Raw genomic sequence first — 26418 nt, 5'->3', positions numbered from 1 at the left:
TTTGTTCAAGACTCTAAATCCTGCTTAAAAAGAGAAAGGAAATTAAAAATCCAAACAACAAATCCCAAAACAAAGAACCAAAAGTTTTGTTGTGCAGCAGAGCTAACAAACTCGCTGCCGAGCTTGGCTGTGAAAAGGTTAAAGTAGACAAAACAGGACGATTTCAGTCACTCCAATCAGTCCCAAAATCCTTCGGGGGGGGCTGGAAAAGAAATCTGGTGTGAGAGTTCAACCATTTCCACTCCTGGAGGGTCACTCAGGGGGTTGGGAGCAGGATGAGCCCAGCCTCCAGCACTCCCCGCTGGCAGCCAGGCCAATTCCTTCTGTGCAAGTCACATTTTTTAAAAATAAAACACAAAAAAACCAACCCAGCAACCTCTGTCAGGACACAGATTCAAGTACCTGTTGCAGGTGAGGTGGGGAAGGAAGACTGAATAATTAGTTAGCTAATTAACACTGGCAGGATTGTGATGGTGACCTCAGAGCCATTCCTGGCTGAGGAAGTGGCCCAAAATCTTAGCCTGGATCTACAGGTACAAAAATGCCTTTTTTAAAATATTTGTTTTTCCTCTTCTTTTAAGAAAATCTTCAGAGCTGGCCAATTAAAATAACCCCAGGTCCGAGCACATAATGAGCTGAGGTTGGTCAATGCCTCTCTCAGTTCTCTGCTTGTTTTTGAGTTATACCTTTTTTTTTTTTTCAGACATCATCTTTGGTAGATGTTCATTTCCCTCACCTTTCTTGTAAATCAAGTGCAGTTACAAAAAAGTGGTTTGTTTTTTTTTTCCTTTTCTTTTTCGTTACTTAAATTAACCAAAAAAATAGAAAGTGTCCCAGTCTGAATTTACCTAAAGTTCAGCGACTCCTCCTTTTTATCAGTTATATTTTCCATCCCTGAAATGGTGAGCTATTTTCCTTCCAATTCCTACCGAGAGGGAAATAAAGGTTTTTTTTTTTTTTCTTTTTCTGGCCAAGCCAGTCCAATAAAACAACAACAACAACAACACAAAAAACAAGGAGTGGTTTGTGAGTCAGGCACTGCTGAATGTGACCCCTTGGGGACAGTGCCACACGTGTCCCAGCCCCTCAGCAGAGAGGAAAAAACGTCACTGGGCAGAAAGAGCAGTGCTGGAACAATGCACTTGGCTTGTTTGGAAAAGCCCTCAAATGTGAGATCTGGGCACTTCTGGAACACCAAACCCAGAGGTGCAGCGGGCGCAGCGAGGATGAGGATGGGTTTTGTCACACGGTGCCACACGTGCCCCACACGGTGCCACAGGTGTGCCCCGGTGCTGCTGCAGTGTCTGTGCTGTCTCAGGCTGCAGGAGCAGCCCCCAGGCCTGCCTGCAGCCCTGCAGCAGGATGTGCCCCTATGTCAGGATGCTGGAGATGAACTCGTTGAAGCGCTTTGAGTACTGCTCCGGATTCACCGTGGAGATCTCTGCCCCGGCCTGCAGAGAGACAGCGGGTCAGAGGGTAGCGGGGGGTCAAGGAGGGGTCAAGAAAGGGTCAGAGGGGCAGGGAGGGGGCAGCCGCACAGCCCCTCTGTTGGGGAGGACCCACGGCTAAGGGAAAACCCAGCAGGTCTGGAGAGATCTCCAAGGAAAATTACTTCGGCTCCAGCTGCATGTCCAGTCAGGGCACTGTGAACCTTCATGGCTCACAGGTTTAGGAGCATGAGAGCTCCCAGAGTTGAGTCAGGGAGGGTGAGGAAAGATTTCAGGAAAAAGGTTTTTCAGACAGAGGGGGTCTGAGCACTGGAACAGCTCCCCAGGGAATGGTCTGGCCTCAGGGCTGCCAGGGTGGGATTTGGAGTCTGTGATGGGTCCCCTCCATGCCAGCACATTCCAGCATTCCACACAAACTCCCCAGGGTGCTGGCTGGGCTGGACTCCTTCTTAAAGATAATTCCAACCTCAGCAATGCCCTGATTCCATGTCCTGCTAGGCTGGGCTTTCCCAAGCCCTGCTGGGAGCCCAGGGGGACTGCCAGGACACAGAGGTGACCCAGGGGTGTCACCCTTCATGCAGTCCATCCCTCCAGCACCTCTCAAATTGGGATGAAAATACAAATTACCCCAATCAAGCAGAGGGAAAACCTAACCCTGAGGTGATATGGAGGGAAGTGTTAACCCCGGGGCTGGAGAATTCCCACCCTGGCAGGAAGATCAGTGCTGGGGACACCTTCCACCCCAGGAGATGCTGCAGAGCAGAAGCCCCAGATCCAAGAGCCCCCCTGGGCCAGGCTCACCCCATGTTTCACTGTCTTGGCAGCGTGTGCAGCTTTCTTCTTGGTGTCGTAGGGTGTGAGGATGTCGATGATGGCCATGAAATAAACCTCCTTCCTGGGGGCACCTGGGGGCACAGCAGGGGCTCAGTCCCCTGGGAACAGCTAACTGCACCCCCCCCCCCCCTCCAAAAAAAACCCCTGGGCACACCCAGCTTCATCCTCCTCCTCCAAAAACACCCCCTTCCAGCCAACACAAGGGACTGTCCAGCAAAGCAGGGACAGTCCTCCTGTCTCCTGGACTCCACCTTAAAGGTCTTTTCCAACCTCAGCAATGAGCTGATTCCTTGTCCTGCTAGGCTGGGCTTTTCCCAAGGCCAGCTGGAAAGCTCAGCGTGGCTGCCAGGACACAGGAATGGCCTCAGGGGTGTCACCCTGGCTGCCAGTACTGAACCACCTCACTTAGCCTGGGACACCTCCTCTTTCCCTGCCCTCCATCCTTCCTCCACAGTTCACTCACATCCCCTCTACCCTCCACAGCTCCATCACATCTTCCTTGCCCTCCCCAGCTCCCCACACTCACTGTCGTGGCTCTTCATGGCATACACATCCACGGAGGGGTCGAACTCCCCGGGCCCGAAGAACCGGGGGTAGTTGAGGAGGTTGCCGGGGCTGTCGGGGGGGGTCCCATAGGAGGAGATGGGGTTCCCCCCCAGCCCATCATTCTCACACTCCTCATCCTCTGCCCGCTCCTCCACCTCCATCTCCTCCTGTTCGGCCCGGTCCACATCATGGATGCCCACCAGCAGGCTGTAATCCATGATCTTCAGCTGGGCTAAAAACTGGGAGAGAGGCAGCAGTGAGAGCTGGCACCCACACGGGGTGGGGGAGGCTCAGCCCTACCCTGCAGTGCCTCCCTAGGGCTGGCATTGAGAGCTAAACTCTCCTGAGACACCAGAGGAGTCTGCACAGGCCCCCTGCCCTCAGCAGGACAAGGCTGGTGCAGGAGGAGTCACTCTGCAGCCCTGAACCAGCAGTGAGGATACACGTGGCAGCAGCTCTCTGGCCACAGGGAGTAGCAGACAACTTTCCCAGGCCTTTCTGGGGAAAGGCTGTGAGAAGATTAGAGAAAAGAATGGTAAATAATTCTTATCTTCACTTGTTCCACTTGTTGTTGTGTACTGTTGGCTGGGGGTCTGTACAAATCACAAATGGGGTGGAACTGCTGTGGAACATCTCTCAAGCTGTTGTATTTTCCAGCATCAGTCTCATTACATGGTTATGACAATGGGAAGATGCCAGCAGCTCACATTTTTGGTAGTAGATGAAGAACTCAATGTAACAACTTACTTTAAAAGTTTTTTGACCAATCACACAAAGCAAAAGCACATTGACAGTAGTTCTATCCAACCACTATAAGCACACATACCTTTGGTTAAATAATGCCTGCTTATTTTGAATACAATACCTGCTTGTAAGCCTTCAAACACAATGCACAGAGCTCCATTATTAAACTTAGAACTTCCTAACATCTTGCTAGATAGACTTTTCTGTAGCTCAGGGAGTGAGGGGATGCAGTGAGGGGAGACAGAGCAGAGCTGTCCCCCAGGAAATTACCTCCACATCCCGCTTCAGCTTCTCAAGGAAGTTCTTTTTACTGTCTTCTCCAACATGCAGCTTCTGACCCTCATTCAAGAAGTCGTTGTCCTTGAAGGTCGGGAGGTCCTTGGCCTGCAACAAAAAGCCTGAGGTGAAATTCCCCAGCCCGCTGCCAGGGGAGGGCTGGCACATAGGTGTGGCTGCAAAAGCCCTTGCTCAGTCTGGGCTTTTAGGGTGCCCCAAGTCCACTGAGGATGGAAAGGGCATCAGGCAGAGCACAGGAAGTGTCAGGGAATCTGTGGGCTCAGCTGGTCCTACAGGGAAGCTCAAGGGAGACGTGGAGCAAATCAGCTTCAAAAACTGCATAGCTGGGCCAGGGATGCTCCAAGCAGCTCCCAGAATTGAAATGAAATTCATGAAATAAATTCATTTTCTTGGTTTCTGACTGCAGGGGGAAAGGGGTGAAGGCTTGGGGAAAAAAAAAAAAAAAAAAAAACAAACAAATCTTCTCTTCCTAAAGATCTGAGGAAAGCATTCAAGTCATGGTTTTTTGAAGGATCTTCCTGCAGCAGGCCCTGAGGATTCTGGGCATGTGGGAGAACTTAGAGCCCCTTAGTGCCTCAGGGTTTCAATTCTTTAGTGACACAGGAGGGTAGCGTGGCTCTGTGAGCTCACATGAACCACCCAACTGCATGGGCCAAGGAGTTATCAGGGGATTTAGGGCAAATGGGAGTTCCTTGGCTGCTGGCTGGCATCTTTTAGGGCAGGCTGGAGCAGACTCCAACCCTGAAAATCCTACGTGCAGAACATGGACCAGCACGGGGCACTGCTGGGATTTCCACAGGGATTACAAGGCAGCAGCACAGAAGTCCTGCAGGGGAAGGAAGCTTAGCCCTAAATTCCCCCACTCAAGCCAGTTTTAGGAATGTGCCAAGGATCTAATTTATAAATCTTCTGGTGGAAGATCTACCCCTGACCTGCCTGGGGTTGGTAGCTAGGGCGCTGTGAGGAAACCCTTCCTCAGGGACAGCACTGCCCTCAGGTGGGGTTTGGTTCTGCTGGGACTGTCCCCCAGCCCTGGTAGTGCCACCAGAACACAGTAGGGCAGGCAGAGCCAGCTCCCTCCCAGCCTGAAAGGGGGGACAGAGACAGGGGGAACTCAGGGCCTGAGGAACCTCCCGTGCTCAATACCCCAGGAAAAGAAAATGGAAAAGGGAACTCAGTTGGATCTGTCTGCTTCCAAGCACCAGGAGAAAGGAAAGGCTGGCCAGGGATGCCTCCATACCTTCTCTTTATCACTTGCTTCCCTGGATACTGTTGAACCCTAATAAAGAAAAAAAAAAAAAAAAAAAAAAAAAAAATCATTACTGCACTCTGGGTCACACTGCCAATGGACCAACATTGAACCACCATGCACAGCCCCCTTAGACCTGATCCCCTGAGCAGTCCCCAAAGCCCGGAACCCTGACAAGGGGGGTTCCAAGTCCAGCCCCCAGAGTTCTGATACCTCAGGTTTTAGTTTTTATATTTTTCAGATTTTGTTATGCTTTAGTGTGTGGGTCTGTGCTCCATATTATGGGATGGTAAGCTCTCTTCACAGAGCAGGGAGACAAAAGAATTCCTTCTCCATTCTGTAACTCTGCCTGGCCTCTGCTGTAGGTCAGGCTGGATAAGGCCTCACCCCAGCCCCCCAGGGCCTCACCTTCAGGTCGTACTTCCTGTGCACAGTCAGCCTGTGGCTGAAGACGTTTCTGGTGACCACCATGTAGGTCTCCACGCCATCCACGGTGAGCCGGTACATGCCCAGGAACTGGGGCAGCAGTGTGTTCCCATGGCACTCCACAATGAACTGGGGGACAGCAGGGAAGGACAGAGCTCTGTCACACAAAGCCCAGCTCTGACAGGACACAAACTCGCTGAGGTGCTGCAGCCAAGGCACCCACAGGAAAGGAAAGGAGGATTGGAACAGCTCCTGGGGTCTCCAGGAAAGGAGTGACACATCCCATTCCCTGAGCAAGCTGGTCCAGGGAGTGCCAGCCTGCCCATGGCAGGGAGCTGGGACATCTCTAAGGCATTTCTCAATCCTGGGATTCTGTAACTCTGTGTATGGAGCTGGGAGATCTCCAAGGCTCCTTCCAATCCTGGGATCCTGTGACCCTGTGTGTGTCCAGCCTGCTGTGACAGGCAGGTGTGCACTGGCACTGCCCAGCTTCACTTCTCGTGGTTACCTCGCTGTCCCTGGAACTCAGGGCCTGTTAAACACCCCCTGCTCAGAATCCCTGCAGAGCAGATGGGCTGGAAACCAGCACCTGGACCAGGACATTTCCAGCTGTCCCACTGTGACCCCACTTCCCTCCAGCCCCTCTGGAAGGTCTGCGGCAACAAATGAGGAGCCTGTTTGCAGCTCTGACCTACCAGGGATCCATAATTTATTGACACAAGGGCCAGGATGAGCTGGGAAGGGGCTCAGCACCACAAACAGCTGCTGGGTTGTCCCTCAGACATTCGTCCCTCAGATTTTTGTCCCTCAGACCCTAAAGACCATTTTTCCCACAAAACCTGCGTTCAAGCTCTGCCAGCTGTGAATCCAAGCTTCGGACCCCCAGCAGATCCCCAGGTGCGCACGGGGGTCTCCAGACTCACCGTACCTGGTGGTACTTCTTGAGGATGTTGTGCATCTCTGCCACGTCCTCGCTGGACACGGCCTTGATGACGAACCTCCTGTCGTAGGTGGTGAGGAAGCGCGCGCCACAGCGGCCCTGGCTGTCGCTGTTCACTGGAGCGCTGCGTGTCACCGAGTTCTGGGGGACAGACATGGTGTGGGGATGGTGCCAGGAGCTGTCACCTCCCTCAGCAGCAGGGTCAGCCCCACAGGAACCCCTGAGCAGCTCTGGGAAGCAGGGCCAGCCCCACAGGACCAGCTCAACCACCCACTCTGGCTGTGAACTCCAGATTTGGTGCTGCTGAGGGTAAAATCCAATTGTTTAAAAGTCTGGACGTATTTTTAGGGCTTCCAGATGGCCCTCTGATTTGCTGGCAGGTTTTACTCCAACACCTGGGGTGTGTTTTTGGAAGGTGTTTTTTACAGAAGGTTTTTTACAGGTGTAGGATACATAGGCCAAAAGCTCTCAGCATTTCCTCTCAGGGATTTAAGAACAGTCAGGATATTCCTAAGGCTTAAGGAAAACCAGACCAAAACAAACTGAAATTCCTCTCAAAAAGCAGCTTAGTCAGGCCAAAACCTCAGTGTTTGGGGATTCTTCACAGGTCATCCTGCACCAAAAGCCACCCTCAGGCTCTGCTATTCTTACTCCTGGACCTACAAGATGAGTATAAATAGCTTGGTTGTTCTTCTGACAACCAGCAGCATCTGCCTTTAGATCCCTGTCTCCACCCATAGCAACCAGACAGTGCAGCAGGGCTGGAAAATCCCAGGAAAACAGCAGAGCAGGGATCAATTCCCTGAGCCACAACACCAGCTCTTTGCTCTAATGCCTCTCCCCAGGTAGCAGGGCCTGCTGCGAGCTTCTCCCTCAGCCCCAGTCACTGCTGCTCACACCTCAAGCTGTCACCTGTCCCCTGTCTGTCCTCTCCACCTGCCCACAAGTCATTTTATCAACCAGCAACCTCTCACCAGCATTTCCTGTTGGGGAGGGCTATGAAACAGCAGCACCAACACTGGTCCTTAAGTTTTCCACCATTTCTGCGCTGGACATTGTGTTTCAGGCTGGATTATTTAGTTTTTTTAGGTGGCAGTGGCACTGCTGTGTCCCCCTTGCTCAGCTCTGGCAGCAGAGGGAGCCTGCAGCAGAGCCTGCTCTGAGAGAGAGACTTACCACGTCATGCTGCAAGTGAGCCTAGAGGTTTCCTTTCAGAATGAAGCATTTAAAGCTTGTAAAACTTTAATGAAGCAGGGGAAAAACTCTGCTGCTGCCAACAGCTTTAGAGAGCATCAGGAAAATAAAGGCAAACAGAAAAATCCCCTTTGCTGCTTGCTGACATTTGCAAAGGGGTCTGTGCCAGGCAGTTTAATCAGCCCTCACGTCAAAACCACAGAGGTTTTCTTCTGGAGCTGGGAAGCAGAAATCGTGACCACACAGAGCATTACCAAACTCACAGCCCTCAGCTCCCTTCCTGTCACTCCCACTTTTCCCACGGTTGGGGTGTTAAGTTCAGCCTCCTGGCTCTGTTCCCACTCAAACCATCACACTTTACCCACCTGAATTTAGCTCAATTAACATTTTCTGTTCCAGCTGAACAGAAAACACTTTTAAAAAAGCCAAAGCAGCCCAGAGATGGGGGAAGCAATTCCTCAGAACAAGAGGGGGAGTGTAAATGATGAACTACAGAGAGTGTGGGTCACACCTGGGGAGGGTGTCATCACAAAGGGCTGTGACACGGGCACAGGGGGAGGCAGTGTGGGACCAGCCCTGCTCCAGCTGCTCTCTCCACCAGGCAGGGAGCAGGTGGAGGGAACAGGGAGGCTGCAGCACTCCCCCACGTGCCTCTGCAGTCAGAGTGTTCCAGGGGATGCCCCTGGCACTGTTCCCGCTCTGTCACCACTTGCTGGGGACACTCCAGCTCCCTGACACCCAGCCTGCTCAGGGCTACGTGGCCACCACTGCCCCCCTGGCCCTGCTCTGGGTGATCTCCCAGCCCTGAGCTGCCTCTGCTCAGCTCCTTGTGCTCAGGGCTCAGAGCTGGCTGAGGAAGGGTGGCCCTGCTGCAGCAAGCCAGAGTTGTGACATCCCCAGAGTCCTCAGAGCTGAGCCCAGCAGTGTTAACAGCAGACTCCTCCCCAAGAAAATCAGCCCCTCTAGCATTAGGGGATGGATCCCAAAGCACGAGCCACCTTGATACACCCAATTCAACAACACACACTTGATTGAGAGCAGCAGATTCACCTGAATCTGTACAAACACTACACTCATTTTCCTTGCAGATATTCCAGGCTGGATCATTGTTATTCTCCACCTCCTGCTGGTCCACAGCCACCTGTGCCCCCATTTCATGCCTTGGGAGCAGGGATCACCATCTCCTCCTACTGCCCTGTGCTTGGCACAGCAAGATGCACTGCACTGCTGTGGTTCTGGTGGAACCACTCAAACACCAATTATAAACCCAGAAAAGCTGCTGGCAGCAACATATGCAGCATGGTTTCTCTGCCAGGATGGCTGCTCTGTCCTAGAAGAGAAGATAGGGTACCTGGTAGTCCTGGTCATCGATCCCAAATCTCTCCCGGAGGTTCCGGAACACCAGGGGACAATACTCCTTGAATTTGAAGCGGCTGGGCAGGTTCTCCCTAGGGCAGGGCAGAGATGTCAGCAGTGCCACCCAATGCCATGCTGGCTCCCCCTCCCTGCCAGCCCCCCAGGACACCCCAGCCTTGCCCTCGGCAGGGCAGCTCCTTGCTTTGGATGTCCACAAAACCCATCTCTCACAGGGAACTCTGCAAGATCCTGGCTAACAGGGAGCGTGGAGCTCGTGTGGCTGCCAGGGCAACCCTGCCACAGGCAACTCTGAGGGAGCCATCCTGCTTGTGCCCTCCTCGGTGGCTTTGGCACACTGGCACACAGCTGTCCCTGTACATGCTGTCACCACTGTCACAGAGCTGTCCCCGCACACACTGTCCCGGCACACTAGGCAGAGCTGCAGGAGCAGAGGGGCTGGGCTCTGGCTTCAGCTCCCACCACAGCACCAGAAGGGTCAAGGCCCCAGAGAGCAGCTCAGCCGCAGCACCCAGGAGAGGGGGGATCAGCTCCAGCCTGGCTCTGCTGCCCCCAGGCACAGGACAGGGGATAATGACAGCATTCCCTGTCACTGAGGGAGCTGCATCTGCTCCTCCCACAGCCCTGAACCTGCACAGGGAGAGAAGCAGAGTTTGGTCCTGCTTGGACACAGTGGGAGAATTTGGCAGCTCCTTCTCAATGAGAAACCCAGGCAGTGACAGGTGGGGAGCTCAGATCTTCTCTGGAGGAGAAGGGAGACAGCAGATCCTGCATGTTGGACGTGCCAGGAGAGACAAACTTCCCAATCACCTCCCACTCTGCAAAGCTGATCCCTGTGAAGCTTGGGGAAAACGAAGGATTAAACAGGGAACACTGCAGCCCTGCAGAGCAGGGATGGAGAGAGAACACAGCTCTGAGCACCAGCCACAACCACGACTTCAAAAAAGCTTCCAAAAATGGATTTTTTGGGAAAAGGAGACAGGGGCAACTCCAGAGAGACTCCATGAGCACAGCACATCTACAGAGCTGCCTCCCGTGAACAGTTTAATCCCTCAAAGGATGCAAACCAACCACCACAGAGTATCTCAGTGACAGACTGACCACACCATGGCCTGTCCAGGGTCTGGGCAGGGTACAGGGCATGGATCCTCCTGGCCGTAGAGCTGGGAACAACCCAGAAGGCCTCCCCGAGGCCAGTTTGCCTCACAGCACAGAGCTCTGACCACAGAGAGGTTGGGAAGCTCCTACTTACTTGTTGAATAGATGATTGTCCACCTTAATCTTACTGTAGGCTTTAAAGTCATCGGGCATTAGCATGACGGGGACGGGAACATTGCTGAGCTCATTGATCTGCAAGAGAGAGGAAAGGGAGACTCAAACTGCCCTGGGGACCTGCAGGGATGTCCAACACCTCAGGGGATGGGTTTGGGGCACCGTGACCCATCAGACAGAAACAGCTGGGGAACACTGTGGTGACAGGCCACAGCAGCACCTTGTTCCACAACATGGTCAATCCTCCTGAGACAACCTTTCCCCCTCCACTGACCATCCAAGACACAGCTGAGAACCCAGACAAACCCATAGGCTAAGAACCAGCATATTTCATGTTTTAACCACCTCACTGAGAAAATGTTCCAATTTTAATTATTCCTGCTACAAACCAGGATGACCAAAGCCTTTGCTGCAGCCCTGCACAGCTCCCCGTGGATGCTGTTTCCATGCTGGCTGTCTCCTGTTGCTCCCATCCCACCCTCTCTGGAGGGATGAGTCACTCACTAGATTGTTTTTGCTCCTTAGTCATGTGGGGCAGCCACAGGTAGCAGAAGAATGAATGCTCAGCTACTATTGTACAGGCGGGCCCAGTGCCAGCATTAATAATAATAATAATAACAACATAATAATAATAAAGATCCACCTCTGGACTGTGTCTGGCTGCCCTGCTCCAGTCACTGAGAAGACTATGCCAGAATCAAGAAGTTTCTGAGCTGCCTTTTCTGAAGATGGCCTAGTGCCACCTCCCCCAGGGACTCCCCACAGCCCCATCTCATTGAACTCCTGTTAACAGCCTGGATTCAGGAAACAATTCCATTCCAGCTCTGTTCCCATGACTGCTGTGCCAAGCAGGTAGTGCAGGAGAGGGAGGCGGACAACGCTGGCACCAGCGGGGGTTGGCTCCAAGTCAGCTCTGGGGGCTGTTCCCAGCACCAAAACCTCCAGCAGGTCAAGTGACTCCCAGCACACTGGGAAAGCTGCTGGAAAACTTCCCTGCTGGCTGGGAGCAGGGGCCAGGCTCAGGAAAAGGATCCAGCTCTGGGATTCCCTGCTCCCTGCGTGCAGCAGGACACACAGCACTGCCCAAAGTGCTGCCACATCCCTGCTGGGCTCCGCAGGGTTCAGCCCTGGGGACGTGCCATGAGCCAATTCCATGCAGCCCATATTTATCCCACCCTTTCTCCATCGTTACCACGAAAATCCAGACCAGATTTAACACACGTCAGACTGGGAAGAAAGACACATCCCAGTGACAGGAGGGAAGGTGGCTATTTTCAGAGCCAGCCATCCCACGCAACAGACAGAAGCGGGAAGCAAAACGGTCACGGCTCCTGGAGGGAGCGGAGCTGCAGCTCTGCAGAGCCCTGCTCTGCAAAGCCCTGCTCTGTAGCACACAGCTGATGCCTTAAGGTTTAGCTTTTATATTTTTCAGATCCTGTGCTAGATTGGGGTATGATTCTGAACTCCATACAGAGTGTAAGCTCTCATCAGAGTTTGATCAGATAAAACAATCCTTCCAGGCCTGAGAACCAAAGCCACCATCACAGCCTCAGGCCTGAAAAGTATGAACAGGAATTAATGGGAGAGGGGGAGAGCAAACTGTGACTTCATTACCTGAAGCTGTAATTGGACAATTAACCCCTGATATCCCGAAAAACTCCTGACTGTCATCCATCTCAGGTGTAGCCTCTGCACTGCCCAAGGTATATCTGTAAAAGCCTTTAATAAATACCTACTTTATTCTCCAACTCTGTCTAGCCTCTGTTCTAGGTATCCAGCCCAAGGCATCACAGCGCTGCCACAAACCCTGTGGGATGTATGGAAAAGGCTGCACAGACGAACGAATGAATAAATAACGGCACATATCCCCCACCGGCAGCATCCCCGAGCAGGGAGAGCCCGACGCCTCCCCGGGTTTGGCTCAATCCTGCACGGAGCCAACCCCTGAGCCAGAGGGGAGGGAAAAGGGAACAGACTCCAGGTGAGGAAGGGATCTCCCAGCTCGCAGCCACTGCAGGGAGCTGCATCAGAGTCCCACGCAGAGATTTCCCCTCGGGGAGAGGAGAAAACAGCTCATTCTGCACTGAGACAGAGGCGCTGCCTCCAGCCACTAATTATTGCTGTCTGCCAGGAGGGGAAGCCTGACAGCTCCTGCCACACGCCTGCTCCCATCCCAGCCTGCTCCCAGCCCTCTTCCCGCCGTGGGGAAGGCACAAACAAGCCATTATCAGCTCCTTGCCGAGCGGAGGAAGGGTGCTGACGGCTGAGAGGGAACAGCGATTCGGAGGCTGCCTCCTCGCTGGCAGCAATTCCGACACAAATGTCCTGAGGCCTCGCTGGGTGCCCTCGTTTCTGCAACGGCACAAACCTCAAAGCGAGTGTGGGACCTGTTGCGAGGCTCCTGAGTGGCAGAAATGGTGCACCAGGATAGCTCTGAATCGTTTCAGAAGCGCTGTCACTCCTCACAAGATAAAAGAGCCCAAAAAATCCTCCCTGTGGAAGTCTTTCCCCCTTTCCAGCAGAGCTGGCTGGATGCTTTGGGATCCGGCTTTGGAGGAGACAGGGAAAAGGAAGGGGGGTGTGCTGGGCACCAAGATGTGGATGAAGGGCTGGACTGCTCATTTTTAGACCCAGCACTCCCCACCTACCCTCCCCCATGTTAGCTCTGGGCCAGTGGTCACTGGGCCTCTGCTCCTGGCACCAGTCTGGAAGAAAACACAGATTTATTTAGTTTAGTTTTGTTGCTCCATCAGGTTTTTTAAATTTAAATTTTTTGTTGCTTCAGCACTGTGTGCTCCCACAGCAACACCCATGCCTGACACTTTCCCAAGAGAGAGGAACAAAAAGCCCCCACACACCTCGGGAAAGGGATATCCCAACCCCTCCCTTCTCACAGCACAAGCCTCAGCATCCAGCCCCCTTCCCAAGGATTATCCAGCCAAATCCTGAAACACCAGGGGTCCTTCCCAAAGGAAAGCCTGGCCAGCAGCACCTATCACCTCTCCAGAGGGATCCTCTCCTCAGGCTCATCCTGGGGGAATCTGAGCAGCCTCCTGGAGGGAGCAACGTGACAAACACCAGGCACATGTTTGCTCTCTCACCTTCTCCCCAGAGAGAGGCGTGGAGCAGCAAATTATATATAGCAGAGTGTGTGTGAGTGTGTGTCCCGGGGTATTTATGCTCCAGGAGGCAAGGTCACAGCAAGGTGCATGGCAGGGAGGTGCTCAGCTCCTGGGGAGCACATTCCCAGGGATCTGTGCCCAAAAAGAGGAGGAACTCTGCCTGGAGCAGGATCTCTGGGGCTGTGGGTACCAGGGAGATGCTGGGTGTGGTTCTGGAGGAGACAGGGACAGAGGGCAGAGATGCAGCAGCACCACAAACATATATGGACCCTGACAGGCTGTATTGGGCATCACAGACACTGCAAGGCGCAGGAGCAGCAGGCTGTGCCACACCTCTACCACATCACAGGTCCCCAAAGTGTGGACAGAATCTGATCTGTGGTCCTGATCTGCTCTTAAACCCACTTCACTTTGTGGCCCAGCAGCACCACTCAGGATTCTAGGCTGAAGATTTCTCTTCACCACCAAAGCCTATTCCTTTCCCAATAAAAGCCACATCAATATTCTGTGTCATTCAGGGACAGCTGTTGGGAGGAATGGGCCAGGCATAATTTTGTTTCAAAACCTGACTGTAGCCTCAAAGTGGCAATTAGCATTAGTAAATTGATGGGAAAATGCGATTTGTTTACTAACAAGATGCAGCTGATGGAGTGTGTGAGCCCACTCTCAGGGATTCTCAGCAACAGGAATTTGTTCAGGAAAATAAAGATACTTTGTTCCCCTCAAAGCTTTCCTATTAGGCATCTCGGTAAGTATTAGTTAAACTTTATTATGCACTGTGGAAGGAGGTGAAAGACACATAGGAAAATCACTTTAGCATGGAGACAAACCCACAGCTGTGGCAAAACTTCACTGCTGCTTAGCACAGAGCAAAAAAAAAACTGTTTTCCATGAATTAGAGCATGATTAATCAGTATCCATGCTAACAACCCCCTGTGCAAAGTGAGGGAAGAGTGAATCTTGCAGTCAATAATTCCTCTGGGGACACCAGGATGCTTTAAGATGGAAAAAAAAAAGCATCCCCCTGGTGAGAGCAAACCCATGTATTCCTGAAAAAAAAGTACTCGGAAAGCTGCTGGAAAGGATTCCGGGCTGCATAACAGGGACCAGGCAGTGCCACTCTCCCGTCCCCAGTCCTGTCAGCCTCAGGGTCACTGTTCTCCCTGTTGTGGGAGCATGTTATCCATGCTCCCAGTTCTCTCACAGGTGAGCAGAGCTGATGCATCCCTCGGTCCAAAAAAGCTGAGAAATGGGAAAATTCAACAACCAACCCATGGTCATGGCAGTCAGCAGAAATGAGCCCTGTTCTCCTCACTGAACAACCCAGGAAAATCCTCCTTTGTCCCCCAAAAAGGAAAAGGGTTCCTGCAATGGGGATTTGAACAGGAAAGGGCTCCTGAATGAGCAGTTGGCAGCCAGGCCCTCGGTCATTCCAGGGGCTGGCACAGCCCTGGCCATATGCTGCTCTTTCCAGAGGTCAATTAGAGCTAGGCTGGGAAGGGAGAGATCCAGGCTGTTCCCACCATGCCAGGAGCAATTTCTGGGATCTGAGTGTTTGATATGTGGCAGATGCTGCTCTGGCAGCACGGAAGGCAAGGCTGCAAAGCAGGGAGCGCCATGCTCCACTCCCAGCACTGCTGTTTCCCTGGAATACTAACGAGCTCTGCTCCTGCTGGCAGTGCTCCTGAGGGCCTGGGAGATGGCTGCTGCTCCAGCCAGGAACTAGAGCCTCTGGAGCTGCCTCGAGCAAGATCCATGCAGCCAACAGATCTCCCCGTTCCCACAAGAACGGGACGTTCTTGCCTTTGCCCTGCCAGAGCCACTGGAATCTCTTCCAGGTTAGGAACTGGCAGCCCTACAGACACAGATCCCAAATACCTCTTTGGGATCCCAGAGCCTTCCATCCCTACAGACACAGATCCTCAATCTCCTCCCTGGGATCCCACAGCCTTTCATCAGCAGCACCTTACAACTGTTTCCATGGTTCCCAGAGCATCACACAACACTCTGTTCATCTCTCTGGCTGGGAGGTGGCTGCTCCCTTCCAGAACCGTCCCAACTTTCCCATCCTGTGCACATGGATCCATCCAGGGCATGGAAAACACACCTGGAGCACCACACACAGACCCTACCCCCAGGAGCTGTAGCTCCTCTCCCAGTGCCATGACAACAGCAGGAGAAGCTTCCCCAGGAACCATCCCTACATCTGCTGGATTAAGGGTCTAACAGAAAACTCAGAAATCGAGGCTGAGCCATGGTGGCTCCACTTTTACACAAGTTCTCCCCTCCCCTCCGTGGTTTTCTGGTCCAAAATTCAAATTGTTTGCATCATACTACCCCTGTCTGGCCCTGCTCACAGCAGCCCCACCCCAATCCAAATCCCACCCCTGGCTGGGACCACCAGGACCCAGTTACTGAAACGCTCCAAAGTGGTATTCCAGAAGGCAGCTCCTGCTCTCGGGGTACTCCTGGATCCTCTCCAGAGCCAGCCCTGCCTGTGCTCAGCAGCCTCTTTAAGGCTGTTCCAGACTGGGAGAAGGGCCCACGGGGATTTCTGCAGCACATTGCACAAAACGGTTGTTTGTTTGATTTCTCCGTGAAAAAGTTCACCCCATATCCAAACAATTCTGACAGGATCCTCCTGGCACAGCCCCGGGCTTGTGCTGAGAACTGTTTTCCCCTCCTCCCACTGCAAGGATCCCAGGGCAGAACTCCATGGACACAGCCTACAGTCTCCTCACTCACCCACCCCTCCTTGTCCAAAGCAGCCAAATATTAAACAAATTCAAGGATTTCCAACAAAGCTTAAAGGTATTCCAAACCCCTTAGCTGGAGGCACCTAATTCCAATTCCCACCTAAGCAAGGCACTGGAATCATCTCCCATCCACAGCTGCCACCAAACTCTCACCCCAATGTGGCAGAGAGGTGGAGGGATTTACTGGGAAATCCTAAACGCCTTCCCAAAAGTCAGGAGGTCACAGCTGAACTTTTCTCACCCCCCTTCCCAGCCCCTCAGCTCCTTCCTGGCAGCAATTTCTTCCTAATACACATCCGATATAATCTCATTACCAGCTTAGTGTCACCTTGCCTTCCTCCCTTTGCCCAAATATCTCACAGCCAAATGCTCCCAAAGTTACTCTGTCCTTATCCGGGGCCTCAAATTCCTGCCAGGCTCCTACTGCCCAGACAGCTACAACAAAGAAAAACACACCCCCAGCCCCCCCAAAAGGCCAATTACCAGCAAGTAAACCGTCACAATGAGGCCACAAATTAAACTCGGAAAAATCCCACAATTTCCATTTCTTCAGGGCTGCTAATGGCACCACTGATCAAAGGCCGATTAAAGTCCTGCTTCCTGGGCAAGGCTGGGAGCACTTGGAACATCCTTTGCCTCAAAGCCAGCACGAACCACACCATGTGGTGCTGAACCACATTTGCAAGCTTTCACTCCAGCCAGGCAGGCCAGGAGGATTTTTTTTTTTAATTCTTGATGTGTTATTTGTTTTGGGGAAAAAAAATGAGCCTGAATCCTTTCACTCTCTAGGAAACATTCACTAATCCACTGGAGAAATAGGTGTGTCTGAGCCCTAAAAGTGGATTAATTGAGGAAGGGATGAGGCTTCTGGCTTCTTTGGCCAAGAACGGCACCCAGCAGCCACATCCGAAGATCAATCCTCGTGCCTGCCATCATAAACCCGGGAGAAGTTTCCAGAGAAAAGACAGGGATGGTCTTAGGAATTCCCAAAGGAGGTGGATCAGAACTGAGCCATCACAGACATTCCCAAGGGATCCTCTCACAACTAGGTCCCAGAGGAACTGAGGCCAAGAGGACACGCATGGCCCGAGTCCTGCAATCAAAGGGGCCAAACCCCTCATTTTGGGGGATGGAGATGGGAGACACATTGTCCAATGTCCTCTGGGCTGTGACACAGGGGAATCCCTCACTGGGACAGCCATAGGGACAGTCCTGGTGGACACCCGGGGGTTGGAGCAGGGGGACAGGGCTGTGGGTGCCAAATTCGCGTCCACCCCAGTGCCAGAGGGGAGACTGTGCCACAGCAATATCACACAAAAAGGTATCAGTCCCCCTGCCCAGTTCGGGAAAATGGGTGTGGAGAAGGTGTCGGGGTGGGGACACAGGGACGTGCCTGGCAGGGACACCCCGACCTGGGGATCCCCAAACCGCCTGGAGACACAGAACCAGCAAAAAGGGACCACAGAGCCCAAGGAGGGCTGGATCAGGGCTGGGATGCAAAGGGAAGGCAGGCTGGGATTCAGCGGGGTTGAGAGGGAAAAGGCCCAGACCGAGGCGGAGCGGGGAAGGGTCGGATCTGAGGGAGTCGAGCATTGCTAAGGGGGATGAGGGAGCGAGGCCCCGCTCCCGGGGTGCTCTGAGGGGCGGGGGTTTGGGGTGGGCTGGGGGGCCGCGCCGCCCGCTCTCACCGTGTGGTTCGCCCCCCACATAAGGACGCTGAGCAGCGGCTCCGAGGCCCGGAACAGCTTCACCTTCTGGCACACGAAGTGTTTCTTCTTGGTCTTAGTCTTGCTGGCGCTCAGGGCCGAGCCCACGGCGGCGACGGCTCCCGCCGCCGTCCCCGCGGCCCCCGCGCAGTTCGCGGCCATGGCGGACCCGACCGACCCCCTCCCCGCGCCCCCCTACCAGCGCCTCCACATGGTTCCGCCCGGCCCGTCTCGCCCCCCCTCCCGCAGTGGTACCGCCCGGCCCCTTAAGCTTTCCCCTCGCCGGCTCTGCCCCCGCCCCCCCCGCTGCTGCCACGGTGGTTTGGTCCTTGCCCCCCCCCCCCCCCCCCCCCCGCTCCCGCGGTGGTTCGCTCCGGCCTCGCGCCGAGGAGGCGCCAAGATGGCGGCGGGCTGAGGGGGTGGGGAGCGGAAGGTGCCATGTCCCGCCCGAGCCGGGGGAACGGCGGGCGCTGGCGGCGGGAGAGCCTCGGCTTGGGCTGCGGCAGGAGCGGGGAGAGACGCGGCACGCACTGGGCTATGAGAGGGAACAACGGAGAGGGATAGCGGACGGAGGAGACAGAGGGGAAAAAGCCCTATTTCCTCCTCCTGCTCCCGGAGATGGTCTCGCCCAGTCGGCGTGACGCGCGGCCAACGCCACGCCCCTCTGGGAACGGACCACTCAGCAGCGAGGCGGCTGGAATTATGAATGGGCAGTTACAACGTCATGCGCCGCCGTTTAAAGGGCCCGCAGCCGCTTGGGGTCCCCGCCGGGACCCTCGGGGGGACAACGGGGACACCCCCGGCCCCGGGGCGCGGCCTGCGGGCTGGACATACCCGGGAAGGGGCTGCTGCGGCCTCCCGAACCCTCACCGACCCTTCCCTCCCACAGCCAATCCACCCCCGCCCCTCCCATCTCCCCCAGACCACAAAGGACATTTAACAAATGACAGTGAAGTTTCTTAATCAAAAAGGTAAAATAAATCTACACTGCTGTACATATTACTTACATTACAAAATCCCAGAGAAATGTTTGCTGTGTCAGCTACGCTCTGCTCATTCCCTTTTTCCCCCTCAGAAACTGCTTCCTTTGGGTCAGAGATCAATGAAATAAATCTGTGAGCCACCAAATGCCAGCCACAGACACCCCACTGTGAAGTGTGGGTGCAAAGGGTGAGAGTGTGGAACAGGGTTGGTGTAGTTCTGTCAAATTCCATGGCATTACCTCACATGTGCATCGGTTCTGCTCTGGATTTTAAGGATTAGCAAAAGTAGATCTTCAGCTCTAGCACAGGAGGAAGCAGAGCTTGGTAATGATGTACAAAAGTGACATCAGTCGGGATGGGGAGAGGAGGAGAAGCTCTGGCAATAGGTTAGAAATGGAACACAAAGGCCCCAAATGCAGAGGCTCCAAGGGCTCAGCTCCGGGATCCTCTGAGGGAGCTAGAATTGTTCCTGGAGAGCTCTCACCTCTGGGAACAAACATCCACTGAGCTCCTGCCCAGGGTAGGACCAGGACAGGCTTCACCTCTGCATAAAGTTTTTTTCCAGGGCAGCAGGAGTCCTCTGCAGGGAGTGGATGTTGCGCTTGACCCGATCCTCCAGGCTGGAGGTGGAGGCACTCTCCAGCTTCAAACGGCTGCAGGGAACAGGAGCAGAGACAGAAATCACAACCCTGACTGAAGGAGAGCACACAATTTCTACATTATTCTTAATAATTTATAAATATAATAATAAATATATTTAAATAAATATAATATATCATTTTATATTATTTCTGAATTATTATCTGCATATAAAACACTCCCAGAGTGGCAGAACATCAGCAATGCCCAGCTTGGGTCTGACTCCCAATCAGCAAGAGCCATTTTTTGGGCAGAGGGGAAAATTCGGGAACAGCAGCTCTGTCAGCCACAGGGGAGATATGCAATCCCATGATCTGAACACTGAGGCCATCCCTCAGAAGCTGAATTCCCCTTGGATGAGGAGGGGGTAAAAGACTCACTGGAAGAATTTCCCATCCCTGGAGTCGAGTTTCTCCAGCTCCTTCTCCAGCTCCTCCTCCTTGCGGTGCTTCCTGAGGTTGTTGGCTCTCTCCTCTTCCCTCCACTTGGCATTTTCCATCATTTCCTGACGTTTTCGCTCCAGCTCCTCAGGAGAGATCTTTCTGTTTGGAGAGAGAGACACACTTCGTAAAACCATTTTCACAACGACCAGAGTTTGGCAGAGACAAAATTCTGCCAAGCTATAAATTGAAGTAAGGCACCTGCAGGAGTAAGATTAATTAAAAAAGGAAAATCAGCGACTGTTTAGTTAGATTCTGAGAGGGAACAGAACCATCACATAGAGAATTTCCACCACCCTTTAATATCCTAATGAGAACGGGATTTATTTTGATGCAAATATCAAAATAAAAGAGTAACTGACGGTAGCCACAAGAGAGGTCAAAGGTTATAGGACATAATCTATACAGGAAAACATTTCTGGAGATATTTTTCTGTGAAGTAGCAGCACCCCAGGCACCTCATCTTCCTCACTTTGGGATGGTGGAATTGTTCATGTTGGAAAAGGCTCAGATCAACCAAGGCTGGTTCACATTCCCCAGATGAGGGGGATTTAACACAGGTTTGCCTTTGGCAGCCGAGCTTGTGAGGACATTTTAAAAATTTCCCTCTTTTTTAAAATATTCCACCTCCCCACATCCCAGCAGGAGGCTCTTTTCTCTCTCTTGGATTTAATTTTAATCCCTCTTTGATTTAATTGATCTCCTAATTGGTTTTAATTCCAAGATGATGCTGTCAGGATCCTTTTTTCGCCTGACAGAACAGAACCTCCTAATTAGAGAATTCACAGAAACACTGGGTTGGAAGAGACCTTCAAGATCACTGAGTCCAACCCAGCCTCAACACCTCAATAAACCCTGGCATCCAGTGCCACATCCAGGCTTTCTTAAACACTCCCAGGGATGGTGACTCCACCAATTAACCAATTCCCATTCCCGCCCTGCAGGAGAAGCAGCACCACGAGCACTGCTGCGGGAAGGTGCCACCCACCAGCCAGCAGCACCAGGTGAGCCATGAGGCCCCTGTGTGTGATTTTCTGGGCATTTCACCTGTCCCCTCCAACCACCAGAGGAAATCTGGTGCCCAGGTGCCTCCCAGGGGTCTGTCCTCCAGTACAGGGACAGGGGACAGGACAGGGTGCCACTGACCTGGTGTAGCCCGGGGGGTGCTGGCGCCGGAAGCTCTTTTTGGGGGAAGGGCTCCTGGCTCTGCCCTTCTCCTCACGGCTGCTGTGCCTGCAACCCCAGAATTACCCTCATTAACACCAAAATCCACATTTGACTAGATCGTGATCACATTTATAAACATTCCTGGGGGTTTTAACACATCCTGAGGCTGAGGTGGCTCCCACAGCTGCAGGGCTGTTACCTGGCCACTCTAGGAACAATCCTAAACTGACAGACTCTGACTCCCAAGAGAGCACTGCATTTGACCTGAGGCTGTGAAGGCTTCCAAAACTGATAGATAGCACTGGGATTATGGGTGTGGAGTTGGTTAGAAGTGTGTAACATCACAGGGTGAAAAATTAGAGTTTGGGGTTTTAGAATATAGTAATCAGTATGAAGCAAGATGGTTGTTTTAGGGCAGAAGCAAGCTGTTCTTCACCTTTTTCTTTCTTCGTGGGTTTGGGTGGTATTTTGTAATTGGACAGAAACGTCCACACTGCCGGCTTCGAGTGACCAGTTATTGGGTTAGGAGTGAAAATAATCTAGGTGTAATTTCTTAATTGGATATTTTAGCCTTAAAAGACCTTGTAACAAGAGATAGTTGGCCATTTTGTGCCTAGTTAATGAGAGACTGCAGAGCTCCCTGCTGTGAGACTGTAACATTGATAATAAACAATAAACCCCTGAGTCTGAACGTGAACCATTGTCTCAAGTGCCTTCAATCCCGACAGAGTCAGAAAAGGGAAGCAGAGACCCCACAGGATTGCAGGGAACTCCCGTGCTTTCACCCACTCACTGTTTGCTGTGCCTGGAGGGGGATGCTGAGCTCCTCTGGGGGTTCCTCCTGCTGGAATGGCTCTGGGGAGAGCGGGATGGGCTCCGGGAGCGCTCCCGGGGGCGCGGCCCCGCCTCGGGGTCCCTCACCTGGAATCCAGAGGGAACACAGGGGTGGAAGCAGCTCCCACACAGGGCACAGGGGGTGAAGTTTGTGGCTGGCACAGCTGAGGGAGGGAATTCCTCCCTGGGGTGGCATTCTCAGACGAGCTGCGGCTGCTCCTGTGGCTGGAGCAGCCTGGGACAGTGGGAGCCCATGGGACAGGATGGGTTTTGGTGTCCCTTCCCACCCATTCCATGGATAATGAGGAGCATCTGAACAACCTCATCCTGAATTCCTTATCCCAAATTCCAAGCAAAAGTCTGGGTGAGCTTGGAATAATTTGAATTTCAAGGCTCAGATGGCCTCAAATTGAATTTAAAATTTATTCATTCCTGTTCCAGCTGCTGCAGCTATTCCCAAAACCCCTGGTTCTCCCCCCTCCCCAGGGTGTACCTGTAAGCCATAACCCGGGATTTTGGAAGGAGCAGCCTTCCAGGAGGAACTATCCACCCTCTTCTGAGACCTAGAAAGAAAATAAAGCCCTTTTGAAGCAAGCAAATGGAAAGAATAAATCCATTTTTACCACTCATTAATGATGCAAAACGAATGAAGCAACAATTTAATGAAATACTTAATTAAAAGCATTGATTAGATAGAAAAATCTGAGAGCAGGTGAAAAACCAGCAGGAATGGGGGCAGTCTTAGAAAAAAAAAAAAAAAGTAAAACTCACTTATTTCTGGGCCTCTCCTCCTCAGAGCTGGAGCTGGACACGCTGGAGCTGTGCCGCCGGTGCTTCTTGTGCTTCTTCTTCTTTTCCTTCTTCTTCTTCCTCTCCTTTTTATCCAAACTGTTCTGCAGCTGCAAAGCCAAAAACTCCCTCAGGACCACACAGAAAACACCACAATTCCACATTTTCCACACATTTCCAATGTGTGGAAAAGCACAAAACCTGAAGCCAAACAAATATCTAAAAATTATTTTTTCATATTTAAAGGTGCAAAAATGTTTTTGCAGTATTTACAAGAGAAATATCTTTATAGAAATGTAGAGATGCTTATAAAAACTTACAGCCATTTATAGATTTCAAGCCAGAAAATCTCATTTAATGAGATTTATAAATTTACAGCAATTTATAAATGGGAATTTTTGATTATAAGAAAAGGGGAAACTCATCTTTATAGCCATTTATAAATTGCAATCTACAGATACATAAATTTAAATGTATGGATATATAAATTTAAATTAATAGGCATATAAATCTCGTTTCATGAGATTTTCTCTCAGAATTGAGGAGTGTAAGGAGCAAACAGAGCTTGGCTCCTTGTCCTGGACAATAAAATTCTGATTTTTGCTCCTCCCCTGCCTCACACCTACCAAGGCTTTGATTTTCTTCATTTTCACCGGGTTGTTTAAAACTTCTCTTTTCTTTTCCTCCTCCCTCTTCCTAAAGCAGGAAAAAGAAAATCAGTTTTTTCAATCACATTTGCACAAAGAGGATCCAGCAAGTGCAAGCTCTAAGAACAGAGAAAGCAGGAACAAAGAGAAATGTTGTGTATTTAGCAAAACTGAAGAGGAGTTGCCCCTTTTCTTATAATCAATTGAACTGCTTTTGATATAGGAACATTTCTAATCAATTCAACTGCTACTGATATAGGAAAATACGTATATTTATAGGGTATATAAGAGATATATATATATATAGGGATATTTATAGGATATATATAAAATCGGATATATATTTATAGGATAATATAATATTTATAATAAATTGGATTGCTTTTGATATAGGATAATATATGTATTTATAGGATACATATATTAGGATATTTATAGATTATAGGATATATATGTATAGGACAGTACAATATTTATAATCAATTGTTTTTCATACAGGATAATATATATATTTATAGGATACATAGGAGACATTTATATTAGAACATTTATAAGATACATATATATATTAAAAGATATATATATATACAGGATATGATATTTCTAATCAATTCAACTGTTTTTGATACAGGACAGTATATATATTAATAGGACATATATATTAAAGGATATATATATATATATATATATATATATATATATATATAAAGATAATATAATACATAATATCAATTTAAGTGCTTTTGATACAGGCTAATTTGTAGTTTTTGAGTGCCCTTGCCTCTGCACACCTGATCATGAAGAGGGGGTCCTCACGGATCTTGGTGGCCATGTCCAGCACGGAGCTGGCCCCTGCCCTGGCGAAGATGGAGCCGGGCAGCAGCCCCGTGTCCCCAGTGCTGTCCTTGTCCCCAACCTTGTCCAGGATGAACTTGTCCACAGGGCGACCCAGCAGGTACTCGTCCCTGTTCACCATCCCCCCGGGGCCCTGGTACATCCACTCCAGCTTCTCCTCACGCTTCCTGTGCCAAAAAGAAAGTTTCATTCCTCCTCCTGCTGCCTCCAGGGCTTGGCTGGAAGGTGAGCAGGGACAGTTTGGGGTTGGACTGTGGGACATGGCCCCAAGGATGGGATTGTTCAGCCTGGGAAAGTTTTGGGGTTGTTCAGTGCCTGACTGGGGCTCCAGGAGAACTGGAGAAGGATTTGGGACCAGGGGAATGGATTTGAATTGACAGAGGGCAGGGTGGGATAACATTTTAGGAAGGAATTCCTCCCTGGCAAGGAGGGGAGGGGATGGAACAGAAACACCAGAGCAGCTGTGGCTGCCCCTGGATTCCTAGCAGTGCCCAAGGCCAGGTTGGACACTGGGGCTTGGAGCACTGGGACACTGGGAGATGTCCCTGCCATGGCAGGGGAGGCACTGGGGGGGGCTTTGTTGTCCCTTCCACCCCCACCCACCCATCCCTTCCACCTTTGTGCTGTCCTCATGCTCTCCCCACGCTGTCCCTGTACTGTCCCCATGCAGTCCCTACGCTGTCCCCTGGCTCACAGCACGGTGCCTGTGTCCCTGTGCTGTCACACACAGTGCCCGTGTCCCCATGCCAATGTCCCCGTGTCCCTGCTCACTGCACGGTGGCCGTGTCCCCGTGCCCTCACCACATGGTGCCCATGTCCCTGTGCCTGTGTCCCCATGCTCTCACCACCTGGTGCTTCTGTACTCGTGCCCTCACCGCACGGTGCCCCTGTCCCTGAGCCCATATCCCTGCACCCTCACCACACGGTCGGTGCCCCTGTCCCTGTGCCCTCACCGCACGGTGCCCATGTCCTCAGCATAGCGCTGCATCTCCTCCCGTGCCCGCTCCTGCTGCAGCTCCCGCTGCAGCTCCTCGATCTTCCTCCTCTCAGCCTCATGCTTCTGCTCTGCCTTCCACACCTTCTCCACATTGCGCAGTGTCTGTGGGTGCCAGCTCTTTTTCAGGTTCTGTGGAAAGAGGGGATTGGCACAGGGGATTGGTACCAGGACCGGCACCGAGGGGCCAGGGCAGCCCAGCAATGCCGGCAGCTGGGTCCAGAGAACGGACCCACGGCTCCCACTGGCCCCGCGAGTGGCCTCAGTCCCGGGGCAGCGGCACATCCTGGCCCTGCAGCCCCTCCTTAGCCCCCCAGGACGCCTCCAAACCCCCCCCCCCCCCGACCCCTGCTACAGCCCCGGCCCCTTCAGCACCCACTGACCCCTCTCAGTCTCCCCCCCTCAGAAGCCCCACGCCCTCCTCCCGACCCCTCTCCCCTCCCCAGCTCCTCTCAGCCCTTCCAGGCCCTCTCCCTCCCCGTCACCGGCCCAACCCCCTTCAGGCTCGCCCGCCCGCTCTCACCCGCCCCACCCTAGTTCCCCTCAGGCCACCCGAACCCTGTAAGCCCCCCCGGACCCCTGTGCCCCTGTGTCCTCAGTGCCCTCCCACCGCCCGCCTTCTGTCAGCCCCTCGACCCCCTTCACGCTCCCCCGGCCCCTGTGAATCCCCCCCGGTTCCCTCATTTCCCCTCACATCCCCCGGCCCCTCTTAGCTCCCTCGTCTCCCCTCATTTTTCCCTCTGCCTCCCCAGGTTCCGTCCGATTCTCCCCGGTTCCCCTCACCAGGTCTCCCCCCCCCATCGCGGCCGCCGGGCGAGCGCGTCCCCCGCCGCTACCGGGACAGGAAATACGTCACCGACACGCGCCGCCGCTCGGGTTTCTGCGCCGCTTCCTCCTCAGTGCGTCACGGGTGGAGGGGGAGGAAGAGAAAGAAGCGGCGGAGATGCCCCTCGGTGCCGAGCCTGAGAGGTGTTTTCATTCCGTGTATGGAATCCAGAATGGTTTGGGTGGGAAGGGACCCCAAAGCTCTCCAGTTCCATCCCTGCCATAGTTAGGGACGGGACACCTTCCACTGTCCCAGGTTGCCCCATCTACCTGGCATTGGACGCTGCCAGGGAATTCAGACAAGATCTGAGCCTGTTTCAAATGGGGCTGGTTACAG

General features: G+C 52.5%; 2 protein-coding genes across 2 annotated transcripts; both read right to left on the bottom strand.

The window, feature by feature from the left end:
• Positions 1-119: 119 nt before the first annotated feature.
• Positions 120-18080, bottom strand: PIP4K2B (phosphatidylinositol-5-phosphate 4-kinase type 2 beta). The gene is made up of 10 exons (XM_058041860.1): positions 17891-18080; positions 10305-10402; positions 9030-9126; positions 6473-6625; positions 5527-5673; positions 5110-5148; positions 3843-3956; positions 2809-3067; positions 2250-2353; positions 120-1451 (listed from the first exon to the last, which is right to left on the bottom strand). The coding sequence occupies exons 1-10, from the start codon at positions 18068-18070 to the stop codon at positions 1371-1373; spliced, it is 1272 nt and encodes a 423-aa protein (XP_057897843.1). The 5' UTR covers positions 18071-18080; the 3' UTR covers positions 120-1370.
• A 774-nt stretch (positions 18081-18854) lies between these two features.
• Positions 18855-26083, bottom strand: CWC25 (CWC25 spliceosome associated protein homolog). The gene is made up of 10 exons (XM_058041669.1): positions 26040-26083; positions 25216-25388; positions 24199-24429; positions 23387-23456; positions 22743-22870; positions 22465-22534; positions 21931-22058; positions 21117-21203; positions 19911-20072; positions 18855-19544 (listed from the first exon to the last, which is right to left on the bottom strand). Exons 1-10 carry the CDS (start codon positions 26055-26057, stop codon positions 19430-19432), a joined length of 1182 nt encoding a protein of 393 aa, XP_057897652.1. The 5' UTR covers positions 26058-26083; the 3' UTR covers positions 18855-19429.
• Between the last annotated feature and the right edge of the window lie 335 nt (positions 26084-26418).

The sequence above is a fragment of the Melospiza georgiana genome, chromosome 28 (assembly GCF_028018845.1).
Source record: "Melospiza georgiana isolate bMelGeo1 chromosome 28, bMelGeo1.pri, whole genome shotgun sequence".
NCBI lineage: Eukaryota > Metazoa > Chordata > Aves > Passeriformes > Passerellidae > Melospiza > Melospiza georgiana.
The sequence above is the reverse complement of the archived record's forward strand: the minus strand, read 5'-3'. Positions and strand labels throughout refer to the sequence as shown.

Excerpts from the sequence above, each read along its gene's own strand:
- CWC25 (XM_058041669.1), bottom strand. Across the intron at positions 22,535-22,742 it reads GAGGAGAGGCCCAGAAATAA|GTCTCAGAAGAGGGTGGATA; the intron begins GTGAGTTTTACT and ends TTTTCTTTCTAG. Across the intron at positions 19,545-19,910 it reads AGGGATGGGAAATTCTTCCA|CCGTTTGAAGCTGGAGAGTG; the intron begins GTGAGTCTTTTA and ends TGTTCCCTGCAG.
- PIP4K2B (XM_058041860.1), bottom strand. The coding sequence starts at position 18,070 with ATGGCCGCGAACTGCGCGGGGGCCGCGGGGACGGCGGCGGGAGCCGTC. Across the intron at positions 5,149-5,526 it reads ACAGGAAGTACGACCTGAAG|GGTTCAACAGTATCCAGGGA; the intron begins GTGAGGCCCTGG and ends TTTCTTTATTAG. Across the intron at positions 3,957-5,109 it reads AAGCAAGTGATAAAGAGAAG|GCCAAGGACCTCCCGACCTT; the intron begins GTATGGAGGCAT and ends TTTTTGTTGCAG.